At 46.7% G+C, this 15,638-nt stretch overlaps 1 protein-coding gene across 1 annotated transcript in view; it reads right to left on the bottom strand.

Moving 5' to 3' along the window:
- LOC105902760 (glutamine--fructose-6-phosphate aminotransferase [isomerizing] 1) overlaps positions 1-15,638 on the bottom strand; it is a 36,266-nt gene that overhangs the window by 10,117 nt on the left and 10,511 nt on the right. Inside the window, exons 11-15 of the mRNA XM_012830414.2 lie at positions 11,130-11,225; positions 10,384-10,481; positions 9,676-9,796; positions 9,384-9,541; positions 3,872-3,986 (exon numbers count right to left, since the gene is read on the bottom strand). Of these exons, the coding sequence (XP_012685868.1) occupies positions 3,872-3,986; positions 9,384-9,541; positions 9,676-9,796; positions 10,384-10,481; positions 11,130-11,225 (588 nt within the window). The remainder of the gene's footprint in view (positions 1-3,871; positions 3,987-9,383; positions 9,542-9,675; positions 9,797-10,383; positions 10,482-11,129; positions 11,226-15,638) is intronic.

Consider the following 15,638-nt stretch of genomic DNA (forward strand, 5'->3'; position numbering starts at 1 on the left):
AATAGCCTACACCTGTGTAGGTTCTCAACATAGCAGATATTTTAATACATTGAAAGCCATGAATACTGAAAATAGAATGTTATGCTCAAAATCACCGTCGACTGATGAAGTCAGGATACATACGCAAGTTGAGTGATTGGCAGCTGGCCGCTCTGTCCATTCGCGCACCTCACAGTTGCATATTGATCAGACAAGAAGACACGCTTATCAACTCGATTACTATTGATCAAAACAGAACGAGGTTTCGGCTGTAGCCTATACTTGAAACATACTATTGAGACCATATTCGCTTACATGGAAGGCGCATCCCACCCCCTGAGCCAATCATTGAACAGAGGCTGCTCCTAGCTTGCCAGTTTAGAGAAGATGTTGGTTTGAATTTGAGCAAGCAGCTAGCTAGCAGTTGCTGACATTATCTAACTAGCTAGCAGTTGCCTACATTATCTTAAAAAAAAATACTTTGATAGTAGGCTTAGTGTTTTATTTAAGCAGTGTGTGTGTGTACATATATATCCTATGTGTGATGGTTAGAATATTGATGCCATATACAATAACTCACTTATGAGAGCTATCCAAAGACTGGTGGCTGCCTTAATGTACTGTATTTAGCAGTCAACCTCCCTTACTCTACGTTTAGATGCTTTACAGGTAGCTGTAAGCCAATAGATGCCTGAGAAATAATTCATATCTATAAATAACAGCTCACCTTTATCTTTTTAACCAGATTTGTAAACATGTCGTGATCAATATTTTGCAGTACAATAGCCTTGGTTAAAAATCGAATTACGGTAGATTCATGCTAGCATTGCGCTAAATAATTATAGACAGCTAACATGAATTAGTGGTGTTAACATAAAGTCAGTTATTGTATATGGCATTAATATTATTCTAAAACACCTTCACTAGTTGTTTTAACCAGATTGGGAAGCAGGTTGAAAACAACATTTTTGAAGTAAAGTGCCTTGGTTTAAAACAGCTAAAAGCTAGCTACATTAAGTTGCTTGCTCAAATCTCAAATTCAAACCAACGTCTTCTCTAAACTGGCAAGCTCGGAGCAGCCTCTGTTCAATGATTGGCTCAAGCGGTGGGAGGCGGGATGCGTGCTGTCTTGAAGTCGACGGTGAGGGCTCAAAACACCATTAAGCTGAATTGCGCCATGAATGACAGCTTTTTTTAATTAATTTTTTTATCGCAGAGTTTTTTTTTGCCTTAAGCGCTCGGGATTTGTTGTAGGCGCTCGGGAAAACGGCGTAGGCGTGCGCCCAAATTTTCTCTATGCAGGAAAAACCCTGCATAAACGAGAGTACTGCTGCTCCGTTTATGGAGGCCATGGCTATGTCAACAACCATGAAGTTAAAATGATCCAGGATTATATACACTGTCTCTGCAACTTCCAATGTCATGGATGTTGTTGCACCGGTAAAAGACAAGAAAACTTTGAGCAAATAGAAAGCACCATGGAGAAACACCGTGATGGTAAAAGCCCTGAAAAGCGAATGCAGGCCAGCTGAACATAAGTAGGGAAAAACTAAACTTCAAATCCACTATGAGCTCTATAAACGAAGCCTTTGTAGTCTGGATTAACAGGAACATAACAATGATAAATAGAGTGTGGGTAATGTTAGACAAGCTTACAAATCAAAATAGAGGGCCCCAGAACTCCTTTCCACAAAGAAATGTAATGAATTTGCTTGCTTTTGGACTGACACCAACACCCGATAGTCAAACAATGAAACTATGGCATCTTGATTATTTAATACAATTGACCAAAAAAAACAGTTGGAGACAGAAGAAACAGTTCAGCATCTTAAATCATTAACTTGTTGTCGACGCTGTTGTCTGACTTTTTTTTTAACTTTATTTTACTCTGTAACAACTGATTTTCTAATGGCTCACAGCCATCATGCTTTTCCCCAAAGTCACTAAAAACAGCGGCCATTAAGCCACTCTTAAAGAGAACTCTGGATGCCTCTGTGTTATAACGACTCACAACTATAGACCAGTCTCAAATCTTTGTTTCATAGCCAAGATAATTGAGAACGTTGTTTTCAAATCAACTCATGTGGTCATTCCGTCCGTCCGTGGTCATCTCCGTGCCCGAACGATGCACTGCCGAATTATTCAAATCAATCTCATTATACAACTGCATGCCACCGGTTATCCCAGGTAAGGGGTGGGAGGGTTGGGGAGGTAACCCCCTAAAGAGTTTGTACCTGGGTTAGCATAAGGGCAGGAAGTGGATACGAACGCAGGCTAAGGTAAGGGAAGGGGTTGGGGGTCAGAGATTCCCCCGGGATTCCAAACCTGGATTAGGGGAAGGGAAATAAATGGGATACGAATCCCTTCTAAAGCTTCTTTGAGTGACCGTCCTAAAAAAAAACAAATCCAGCTGTGGTCGATTTGGCTACAAAGCCTCTAACACCTATCCCCACTGGTCTTGTGTGTGCTGGACAGCCTCGTTCCCTCGAAACATATTTGTGAGCATATTTCTCGCACTGTAGTCAAAAATCAAGTTTGTAAGTAAAAAGACGTGAACTGATAATAAAAGTATCTGGAAACAAATTATCCATTACAGTTTCGCTGGTTTTGGTTACAGATTTTTCACAAACAGTTTTGATTGATTGAATCAGTCCTCTATGGTTGCGAGTCAAACGGTTTTGCTTGCAAGTTGAACTGGATGTAATGGGTGGGATATACGCTGATGGATGAGAGAAGAGTTTCTATTGCTGGGTTTGACTTGGACCGACAACATGACAACACCCACAAATCCCTTGCTCCCACTGTAAACACTCGACGGCAGACCAGAGGTTTTCCTTATTGACAGACAGGGACTAAAAAACAGCCCTGGACTTGGTCCCAAATAGGCCCACCACAACCAGCACGTGTACACAGCAGTGTTGTCATGATACCATTTCACAACACTATACCAGTCAAGGGATCACATTCACAATAGCAGGTAACATCACAATACCACTGATGATTGATTTAATCCAGATACTTTCATTACTTTTTATTCATGTTTTTACTTACAAACTTGATTTTTGATTGCAGTGCCCTCAAAACTGTATTTGATGCTATTAGGCAGAGGTGATGAGAGCATGGAGTGGACACTCAGCAGGACCTTTCCTTACATGAACCTTGAACTTTTCCAACTTCCCCCTCTCAGCTTCACCTCTGGCTGACCTCTGCACTGGTGTCCTGCTGCTGCCGTGTCTGGTGACCAGGCCACGGGAGACCCACTGTAGCTGGAGACTCGTGTGTGTGTGTGTGTGTGTGTGTGTGTGTGTGTGTGTGTGTGTGTGGTGACCAGGCCACGGGAGACCCACTGTAGCCCTGTGGCTGGAGACTCGTGTGTGTGTGTGTGTGTGTGTGGTGACCAGACCACGGGAGACCCACTGTAGCCTTGCGGCTGGAGACTCTGATGCTTTGAATGCATGCTGAGCTCATGCTGTGTGGGTATGCTGGCAGGACATGTACATGTGTGACACATGATCCAGTTGATACAAGCGAAAAATCTCAGCTAGTATGTAATTCAAGTGTGTGTGTGTGTGTGTGTGTGTGTGTGTGTGTGTGTGTGTGTGTGTGTGTGGTGACCAGGCCACGGGAGACCCACTGTAGCCTTGCGGCTGGAGACTCTGATGCTTTGAATGCATGCTGAGCTCATGCTGTGTGGGTATGCTGGCAGGACATGTACATGTGTGACACATGATCCAGTTGATACAAGCGGAAAATCTCAGCTAGTATGTAATTCAAGTGTGTGTGTGTGCGCGTGTGCGAGTCTGACTGTGTTATAAAGGTAGAGAGAGAGAGCGAGAGAGGGGGGGGGGGGGGGGATTCCTGCTTTGATGTGTGTTTTACATGAGTGCTGTACCTGGCATAATTTTCAGGCCCTGGATGATCTCTCTCCTACGTGGCTGCATGGAGATCCTATCAGAGCTCATCATTAGTGCAAACAGGATGAGGGCCACAAACTGACTGGTGTACGCCTGCAATAGAACACACACACACACACACACACAGACAGAGAGAGAGAGTTTAGCCAGGCACCAGATACCCCACCACAAATGACCATGATCTCACAGGTGCTCCCCAGGTTCCTGCTCTAGCTTTGCCAGAAGAGAGGGCCTAGACTCGCACATAATGGCCGTCCACGCCCTCTCCGTCAGCTGTTTGGGGTTCAGCGGCGCTCGCTGCTCGCTCCACACGCAGGCCAACGATGACGGCACCTCGTTCAGCCCCGCTAGCCTCTCCCTCTGCCAGATCCCAACGGTCGCCACACCAGTCCAACTCACCCTCCCCTCCCCTTTCCTTTCCCCTCAGCACACACACACACACACACACACACACACACACACACACACACACACAGGGCAGGGAGGCTCTGGGGCCGTGAGCCGCTGCCAACCAGGCTGGTGTTGGGACACCGTGGGGTCTGACACGCAGCTGGGGGCTCCTCAAGCCAGTGCCAGTTTCATTCTGATAAGTAGCTGAAATGTAATCTAAATACATTATATAAATAATATAAAATATAAATATAGCAATCAGATCTGACACCTCATGAAGACAGAGTTCAAAGCAGTAGTGGCGAATCGAATGGAACAGGGCAAAGGTGATTGATTGGCTAAAATGGTGCTTATGCCAAGCTGTGGACGGGCTATCGGAAGCCAGCCTTTGTTTCCATCGGCTCTCTATGGCACAGAAGTACATGGTCGTCTCCAGCCTGTGTGTTCTGGTCACGATGCGCTGAATGCACATGATCTAACCCAGCGAGACTAGTGTGTGCCAGCTATGTCTGCCGGGCATCACGCAAAAAGTCGCACGGTCCCGTGCCGTCCCAGCCTTTTGGGAAATCTCGGCTTTATTTTTTTTAACTGGACGTGTCATTGTAAACCACAGCCACGGTATTGTGCTACCCACAATCCCCTCCAGAGGCCGTGGTTTGCGTGTTAAAGCCGATCTTCAAAGCCTGGTTGGCCAGAGGGCAGCCACTGATCACTGTTTGCCAATGGGTGGAAGAGGCGGTGCGCTCTGACATGGGGGTGGAGATGGGCTGTGTGGTGCCAGCTGTTGGGCATTCAGCACGTCAGCCCGCACACACACACACACACACACACATCCATCACCATCGGCATGCAGACACACACATATTCCATTGAATTCAGGACACACAGATACAAAGACAAAAACACACACAAACGGACGCACGCACACACACACGCACACACTTATTCCACATCAAAACACAAAGACATACACTCATACATGAACGCGTATACAAGTGTGCACACACACACCACAGCAATGAGACCACAGATACCCAAAGGCTCCCAATTCCTCCCATCAGACAGGGGAGTGACGCCGATGTTTTGCCTCAGACGTGATGTTTTAAACCGGGTCAACTCCGACTCCGCACCAAGCAGCCTCCCCTCAGAGCAGCAGAGCTGTGTGACGCACCAACTGGAGAGGCTTCACACACGTCAAACTGGTCTCAAGCTTATTCCCCAGCGATATGGTCATAAACTCTCACATCATCAGACACACAGTCGACCCACACTTCATCTAGTTCCAAAAAGCATGATGTGCCACACTGAAGCCCCTTGAGATGCTGCACAGTGCATGCAAGCGCACACACACACACACACACACACACACACACACACACACACACACCCCTCTAGTTAGCCAGCATGCAGCCTTAATATGCCACATTACAGAGAGAGACTGAAGTTGGGCTTCCATCCAACATTTGTATGTGAAATGTGACCATTAGAATAGGAAATCCTGAGAGGAAATGCTAGAAATTCGCAGCAAATCTTTTAAGTAAAAAAAAGAACTCGATTCTCTAGACGGGGGTGGATTGACTAAGGTTGATGGAAACAATTTCACTCGCATTGAAAAACCTCAAATTTTGAACCAATATATATTCACATCTCCTCCCGTGATTAGGATAGTGTCCATTTTGAATTTGCATGATGCAATGGATGGAAACGCGCCAACTTTTAGCCCCAAAAAAGTTTGGTGAAAAAAGTAAATGCTCCCAGGCCAAAGGAAGGTTTTGTAAGGAGGCGCGCTGAGGAGAGGAGGTTTTGTAGGGAGGCGCGCTGAAGAGAGGAGGTTTTGTACGGAGGCGCGCTGAGGAGAGGAGGTTTTGTAGGGAGGCGCGCTAAGGAGAGGAGGTTTTTGAGAGAGGCGTGCTGAGGAGAGGAGGTTTTGTACGGAGGCGCGCTGAGGAGAGGAGGTTTTGTAGGGAGGCGTGCTGAGGAGAGGAGGTTTTTGAGAGAGGCGTGCTGAGGAGAGGAGGTTTTGTAGGGAGGCGCGCTGAGGAGAGGAGGTTTTGTAGGGAGGCCCTGATGGCACAGCCCCGGCTCATTTCCTGCCTGCTGCTAGGCCACTGTGTCTTCCAGCGATGACAGCACGCCATTGGGCAGCCAGAGGTGCTGTTGTGCTGTGCTTTCATCAGGTCCCCCTGACAACACGAGATGTGCTGAGCTAAGCACAGGGTGGACGCCAGCAGGCACACACCCATGGTCTTGTGCTCTCCTCACACACACACACACACACACACAGGCACACAGGCACACACCCATGGTCTTGTGCTCTCCTCACACACACACACACACACACACACACACACACACACACGGTCTTGTGCTCTCCTCACACACAGTCACACATGAACTCACAGACTCACACAAATATTTGCACTCACAAATGTGCATAGACCCACATCTGTATGCATGCAGCTGGACACACAAAGACACCCACACACGCGTGCATGCATGCATACAGGTGAACACAGATGTAGATACACACTCATCCAGTCATATACATTTACGCACCTGTAGGTAGACACATTTGTGCACGCACACACACACACACACACACACACACACACACACACACACACGCTGACAGAGGTGCAGAGCAGAGGGCGTGTGTTCCAGAAAAGCAGTAAAACACGGCGCCTGCAGGGCTGTTACACTGGCTGGAGTGCTCCCTCTGTCTCTCTCTCTCTCTCTCTCTCTCTCTCAAACTTCCCCACACCCAGTGGTCACCCCGCCAAACTCTGAACTCCCTACTGCCCTGCTGCCCCTATCCCATCACCCCCATCGCCACATTCTCTCTCAGGCAGCCATCAAGATGCTCATGCCCACGGATTAAACCTGCACAGGTAGGACGCTCCTGCACAGGTAGGACGCTCCTCTTGCGCGTGGTTGCAAAATACCCAACTGGTCTTCTGCCCATATCCTATTTAAAACCGGCAAGTTCTCGGCAGCCGTTTTTTTTTTTTAGACCACAAAATCTCCCCATAATGGGTCCTGTAGTTTTACTACCTCAGCGTAGTGCTAGCAGATTAAAGGCCTGATGTTTCATTTCCTTTGAGTGGAAGTGCTGCTACAGTGACGAGCTCTCCTGCACGGCAGAGCTGTTTGTGTGTGTGTGTGTGTGTGTCTGTGTGTACCAGCATGTGCAGAATAGCTTCGCAGAGAGGTTTAGCTACCCCTTAACAGGAGCAATTTTACTTCCAACACAACCTCCCCTGCCCTAGGCAACCAACCTCTCCAAACCAAATCTGGCCACTCCCAAAGAATGGAATCGGAGGGAGTGGGGGTCGAGGCTGCAGCAAGGGAGACGGATAAGATGGATTCATACGTCTTTTTAACAAGGGGAGGGGTGGGGGGGAGATGAGAAAATCAGGCTCCGGCGGCTCCACACGGAATCACAGTTCCAGCTGTAGGGGAGAGGTCTGCTGGGACAGGGCCAATCTGAAGGCGTGCATTAACCTTCCGTGCGCTGGAGATGGCGGGGTGGCTGGACGTACGTGCGAGAGACCCACCGGCCTCCGGGCGCAGCAGCAGATTCGCCGCATATGTGCACAGCGCATGGGCTCGGCCCGAGATTGACTGGTGCTGGGTACTTATGGGTGTCGAGTCCCAATCCCTGCATGAGTGGTGCTGACTGGCTCCTATCTGACGTAAGCCTTCTAGAATCTTCCATTGTCAGCAGGGCTCCATCATTAAACCACAGAACATGAACAGCTCTGGTACCAGAAAACAATGATGCATTGTAGTGCAACCCGCCAAAGCGAAAACTAAATAAATACACACACGCACACACACAGAAGAGAATTATTACAGCTTGTTATGTGATTTTATAGAGGTGCTGTACATGGTAAAATATGTCCCCTGATGAGAATTAGACCCAGATGCATTGCGATTACATCACAGAAACGTTTTGGAAAATGTAAACCTCTTCCGAATAATATCACCAGATGCCCCTCCCTCCACCCCTGTGTGTTATCTGGCCCCCACCCCACCCCCCACCACTGACACTGACACTGCAGCTACAGAAAACTCTGTCTTTCCCACATTGGGCATGCTTGGGAAATGGCTTCAGGGTTTCGCCACACTAATAATAATTAGGGCCAGAGTCTGGCATGAACACCACCCCACCCCCCCCAAACCAATGCCACCCCCCTCATGTGCACTAACCACTCTGCAGGACACGGGTCGACAGTGATCTGGGCCCATTACGGGCTGCTGCCAAAGGCCAGCAGGAAAGCCTTTCATCCTCTTAGCTTAACGACTAAGTATTCTTGATGAATTTCCTCTTGCAAACATCTGTGCTTAAAAACGCAACTCTTCTGATCTTCCAAAAAACGTAGATTACCTGGAATTATTTGCACTGTGTAATTCCCATCAGACATGACCATCTCCGAGTCGGATGGTCTGGAATGATGGGAGAAAACTCCTTTATCAGGAATAGCTGATGCAGGGAAAACTTTGACTCATGATTACCACCTCACTGAAAATAACACATTGAACAAATAATGTGCTTTCCCCACCCTATAGAAATAAGTAATTATCCTATTGCACTGGCTGACAATGTTATCTGGTTTCTGTGGTCAGGCCATTAAGAAAGAAATTCGTGGGTAGGGTACTGAATCATCTTTAAGCGTCAACCTGTCAACTGTGTTATACGCAGAATGCAAGCCACTCAATTTCCCGTGAAATTCCCCCAAAGTAGGGTATTGCACCATTTTCTTTGGAAAGGACGTTTGGCTTAGTCTGAGAGTTAGGCGGAGACCAACTCTGAGAACTGAAGAAGAACAGAGTAGAACTAGAAACATGACTGAAAACAGAATAAGAACATAACTGCCACATTCACTGCCTCTGGTGAGGCATCTAACCATCTCACTGCAGAACCAGTGTGATTACCTGCATTCTACACATTCATGATTATCTAAAAGGCACTTGTTTATTCCACCCCATACTTAGATCCCTTCATCTTCCATGTTTCACGTAGATTAGAATAAAGCATTCCACCGAGTTGGAATGACGTTCTACACTATTTGGCTTCTAGGCTGTTCCCCTGCGTCTCACCTTGGTGCTGGCCACTCCGATCTCTGGGCCGGCGTTGATGTGGACGCCACAGTCGGTCTCTCTGGAGATGGAGCTGCCCACTGTGTTGGTGATGCCCACAGTCAAGGCCCCCCTCTCCTTACAGTAACGGAGGGCCATGAGGCTGTCTGCGGTTTCACCTGGTGGGGAAGTATGGAGAGTTAGGCTTTTATCACGGTAACTTTGCAAAGACATTTTACAAACCAAACAAAACCTGTGCAAGTGACTTTTTAAAGACCTGCTAACAATGGGTTGGCTGAACGTTTTCTGTTACCTGATTGGCTGATGAAGAAGCACACATCATCTCTGAAAACAGGCGTGTTTCTGTCCAGGAAGTCGCTGGCCAATTCCACCATGACGGGAAGTTCAGTCAGCTCCTCCAGCACCTGGCGAGTCTGAGAGCAAAGACAGGGAATTCCCATAATGCATCCCTGCTGCCGGGCAATAACAAGCCAAAGCTCCCGCTGGCACTGAACTCACATTAAAGGTGCAAAATGTAAAATAAAATAAAAAAAATACAACAATGGCGTTTTTGACTTGCAGTGATGTGGCATGGTTAGGTACAGTAAAATATTCAGCATTTCTCAATACATCTATGCATATTGTTTGACTGTTACACACGGTGATAGCATTGTTCACATGTGACTGCATTTCCCTGGACAGACAAGAAAAACTACAGGGTTAACATGAAGAACCCATTAAAGTTGAAATGCTTCAGTCTGTAGGATACCATCATGCAACTTGGATTAGTGAATCAGTCATCTATCAACTACATTGAAGGAACAGACCAACATAACTGAAAGCAATGGATGACAAATTTCAACCACAGACATTACAGTGGTAATGAAGAGGGGGGGGGGTAGAAGCCTTCCAGATGAACATTTGTGAAGAAGCAGTCATGGTGTTCCTTGAGAGGGGTTTTTGAGAGGGGTGGCGAGACTGCAGAGACAGTAACACAGGGGGGGATGCGGGCGGTACTCACAGCCACCCCAGCGTGGTAACTCGTCCCACAGGCGATAAGGATGAGGCGTCTACATCTCAGGATCTCTTTGATGTGGTCCTTCAGTCCTCCCAGTGTTACTGTTCATGCATGCACACACACACACACACACACACACACACACACGCACACACACACACACACACACACGGGTGGGGGAGAACGAGATATTTTCCATAGGTTTAATGAGGCCAAACTTAAGCAATCCACTGTGAGAGCATATGAGATTGATGAGCACTTGAAGCGAAACAGCTCAAGTTTATATACTCAAACATGTTATAAACCCATTCCATATGCTGGCCTCGCCAGGAGCACCTCATTGGTTCGATGGTAATGCAAGCAAGTTTAAAACAATTACTGCACTCAATGTCTCGCAGTCCAGCTTTTGCATGGACAAATTACACAACTTTATATACAATTTACACAGTGCCCACACAGCCATAAAAATTCAACCGTATGTTGACCTCCAACACTAAACTGGCCTGAACCCAGACATTAGTCATCATGTTGAATGGCAAGCCTGGATGGCTTATGACAAGGGCATCAGTTGTGATGTGTGGTTATAACTCTCCAGTTTGGCAAATCCTTGTTCTCTTTGTTCTCACTAAGTACAATCTAACAGTGACTTCAATCATTTTAAAGCTCAACATTTGCTGACACAACTAGCTGTAAACCCCCTCATGCCCATACCTAAACAACCCATGCCCATGCCGTTGTGTCACCCTTACCGGTGTTCTCATCAAAGTTCACCCTTCCTCTCATGGTGTTGACCACCGACTCGGGCTGCTCAAAGATCTCCTTCTGCATGAAGGAGCTGTAGTTCCCTGAGGGGTGGGAGGACACAAACAGAAGACACAGTCATGAGCCAGAGACAGAGGACACATACACGAGACAGAGACAGAGGACACATAGACGAGACAGAGGACACAGACAGAGGACACATACATGAGACAGAGGACACATACATGAGACAGAGACAGAGGACACATACATGAGACAGAGACAGAGGACACATACATGAGACAGAGACAGAGGACACATACATGAGACAGAGACAGAGGACACATACATGAGACAGAGGACACATACATGAGACAGAGACAGAGGACACATACATGAGACAGACAGAGGACACATACATGAGACAGAGACAGAGGACACATACATGAGACACAGACAGAGGACACATACATGAGACAGAGACAGAGGACACATACATGAGACAGAGGACACATACATGAGACAGAGACAGAGGACACATACATGAGACAGAGGACACATACATGAGACAGAGACAGAGGACACATACATGAGACACAGACAGAGGACACATACATGAGACACAGACAGAGGACACATACATGAGACAGAGGACACATACATGAGACAGAGGACACATACATGAGACACAGACAGAAGACACATACATGAGACACAGACAGAGGACACATACATGAGACAGAGGACACATACATGAGACAGAGGACACATACATGAGACACAGACAGAGGACACATACATGAGACACAGACAGAGGACACATACATGAGACAGAGGACACATACATGAGACAGAGGACACATACATGAGACAGAGGACACAGACATGAGACAGAGGACACAGACATGAGACACAGACAGAGGACACATACATGAGACACAGACAGAGGACACATACATGAGACAGAGGACACAGACAGAGGACACATACATGAGACAGAGGACACATACATGAGACAGAGACAGAGGACACATACATGAGACAGAGGACACATACATGAGACAGAGACAGAGGACACATACATGAGACACAGACAGAGGACACATACATGAGACACAGACAGAGGACACATACATGAGACACAGACAGAGGACACATACATGAGACAGAGACAGAGGACACATGAGACAGAGGACACAGACAGAGGACACATACATGAGACAGAGGACACATACATGAGACAGAGACAGAGGACACATACATGAGACACAGACAGAGGACACATACATGAGACACAGACAGAGGACACATACATGAGACACAGACAGAGGACACATACATGAGACAGAGGACACATACATGAGACAGAGGACACATACATGAGACACAGACAGAGGACACATACATGAGACACAGACAGAGGACACATACATGAGACAGAGGACACATACATGAGACAGAAGACACAGACATGAGACAGAGGACACAGACATGAGACACAGACAGAGGACACATACATGAGACAGAGGACACATACATGAGACACAGACAGAGGACACATACATGAGACACAGACAGAGGACACATACATGAGACAGAGGACACATACATGAGACAGAGGACACAGACATGAGACAGAGGACACAGACATGAGACAGAGGACACATACATGAGACAGAGGACACAGACATGAGACAGAGGACACATACATGAGACAGAGGACACATACATGAGACACAGACAGAGGACACATACATGAGACACAGACAGAGGACACATACATGAGACAGAGGACACATACATGAGACACAGACAGAGGACACATACATGAGACACAGACAGAGGACACATACATGAGACAGAGGACACATACATGAGACAGAGGACACAGACATGAGACAGAGGACACAGACATGAGACACAGACAGAGGACACATACATGAGACAGAGGACACATACATGAGACACAGACAGAGGACACATACATGAGACACAGACAGAGGACACATACATGAGACAGAGGACACATACATGAGACAGAGGACACAGACATGAGACAGAGGACACAGACATGAGACAGAGGACACATACATGAGACAGAGGACACATACATGAGACAGACACATACATGAGACACAGACAGAGGACACATACATGAGACAGAGGACACAGACATGAGACACAGACAGAGGACACATACATGAGACAGATGACACATACATGAGACAGAGACAGAGGACACATACATGAGACAGAGGACACATACATGAGACAGAGGACACAGACATGAGACAGAGGACACATACATGAGACAGAGGACACAGACATGAGACAGAGGACACATACATGAGACAGAGGACACATACATGAGACACAGACAGAGGACACATACATGAGACACAGACAGAGGACACATACATGAGACACAGACAGAGGACACATACACGAGACAGAGACAGAGGACACATACATGAGACAGAGGACACAGACATGAGACAGAGACAGAGGACACATACATGAGACAGAGACAGAGGACACATACATGAGACAGAGGACACATACATGAGACAGAGAAACACACAGGGCCGTGATAATCTGAACCAACAAAAAAAAAGCCAACATGAATGTTCTGCTTCTTCTGAATTACTTCAGTCTATGAGAGCCTAACTCCTGGCACTAACAGAAATATGAACCAGCGATAAACAACTCACTGCAACGCTTCTTGCAAACAAAGCAAATAAATGGTTGTACCCGGTGACCCTGTATACATGTTTGTTTGTATGAAATTCTGACTTCCTGAGATTTGGACGAGAGACACATTAGGTTCTAATCTGAGAAGCAAATGCCATCTTAAAGTGAGGCGCAACAAACAAACAAACAAACAAACAAACATTAAAAAGAAACAGGGACCAGAGTGGGAATTGGGATTCATTTCAAACACATGCATCATGGCAGACAAATGCTAGTAGCTCAAAGGCTCGAGACGTATACGGGCTAACATCAGCGTAGGCGCTTGGTGAAGGGTGTCATCTGCGTGTCATTCCGTGTCCCTAGCCCGGGTGAGAGTGAGAGTAATTGAACTGAGAGAGAGAGAGAGAGAGAAAGACGGCAGTACTGTTGCGCAGTGTCAAGTAACAGCAATTTAGGTCAGGAAAATTATGTTATTTCTCAATCGGTCCCATAATAGAGGTTGGAGGAAAAACAGGCAGAGAGAGAGAGAGAGAGAGAGAGAGAGAGAGAGAGAGAGAGAGAGAGAGAGAGAGAGAGCGAGCGAGAGCGACAGACAGAGAGAGACAGTGCAGCAGAGTCTGTTGTGGTGCACTGCCCCCTTGTGGCAGTTTATGCAAAACCTCCGATTGAGATTTGAGCTGGTCATAACGTGGTTATTATGATTTCTTAATTCCTGCCAAAGGAAGACATTTAAGAATAAAACACTCTAGACGGTGCATTCCAAATAATATCAATGCCAACTATTCATAAAAAATATAGAAGAACCATTTGTGCATGTGTGAGAGAAAGACACAAACAGTGCGAAGTTAAACAGTCTCAGTCAGTTCCCTTAGGATTCAGGTACGCACATCTTTCTGCTGACAGTGCGAGAGCAGGCAGTCATGTGGTTGTCAGGGGCCAGGGAGTCTGAGCGGCTGGCTTTGATGCTCACGTGTGTCCTGAGGGCACAACAGGAACCAGAACCCAACCCGAACCCCAAACACCTCCCCCACGGAGTTCCAGCAAAGCCCACCACTCCAATGCCATTCCAGAAGTTGCAGCCATGCGTGGGCGGTGTTCTGACAAGACTGCCGGTAACTCTGGGCTTAATAACAGGGCAGAGTAATTACGAGGTAGCCAGCCAGGGGTCTCTGAGTACATGGCAATGTGCTGACAGAGGTGAGCCTTAAGACCCCTAGGGGTGACTGTGTGTGTCTGTGTGTGTGTGTGTGTAAGAGTTTGTGCATGTTTTTTGTATACATGTTTGTGCAAGTGTAGGTTTGTGTGTGTGTGTGTGTGTGTGTGTGTGTGTGGAATGTGGTACCTATAACTAAAATTAAACTAAATCAGACATGAACTTCATGGCGTTCTGACCGTACTTAACCTTTTGGGAATTTTTCTTTCTTTCCACAGTCCATCCTTCTAGGGAATTCATTCTTCCACATTGTTATTCTTACTGATGGAGACATCAACTCTACAAAGTCTTTTTTATGGCATGACAAAGTATACAATTTAACACTGCGGTGTGTTTTACAAATTACAGCATCTATAACACTGACCGTGTTGTTGCTGCGTATTTTATTGAGCTACAGTCCTTGCTTTTAAGAGGTACGTATAAATCACAGCTTTCATCAAATCTGTGTACAAGGCTCGCTGCAAAGTCAAGGTCTGAGGGATAGACTCAAATATTACGAGAGGCCAGCAAACGGACGATGTACTCGCACGACCCTGACCTAAAAAGTATGTGATTGTTTTATATATATCTGTTTGGTCTTCTAGGAGACTATTTATCCGAACTTTAAGAGCCT

Source organism: Clupea harengus, chromosome 7 (assembly GCF_900700415.2).
Source record: "Clupea harengus chromosome 7, Ch_v2.0.2, whole genome shotgun sequence".
Lineage (NCBI taxonomy): Eukaryota > Metazoa > Chordata > Actinopteri > Clupeiformes > Clupeidae > Clupea > Clupea harengus.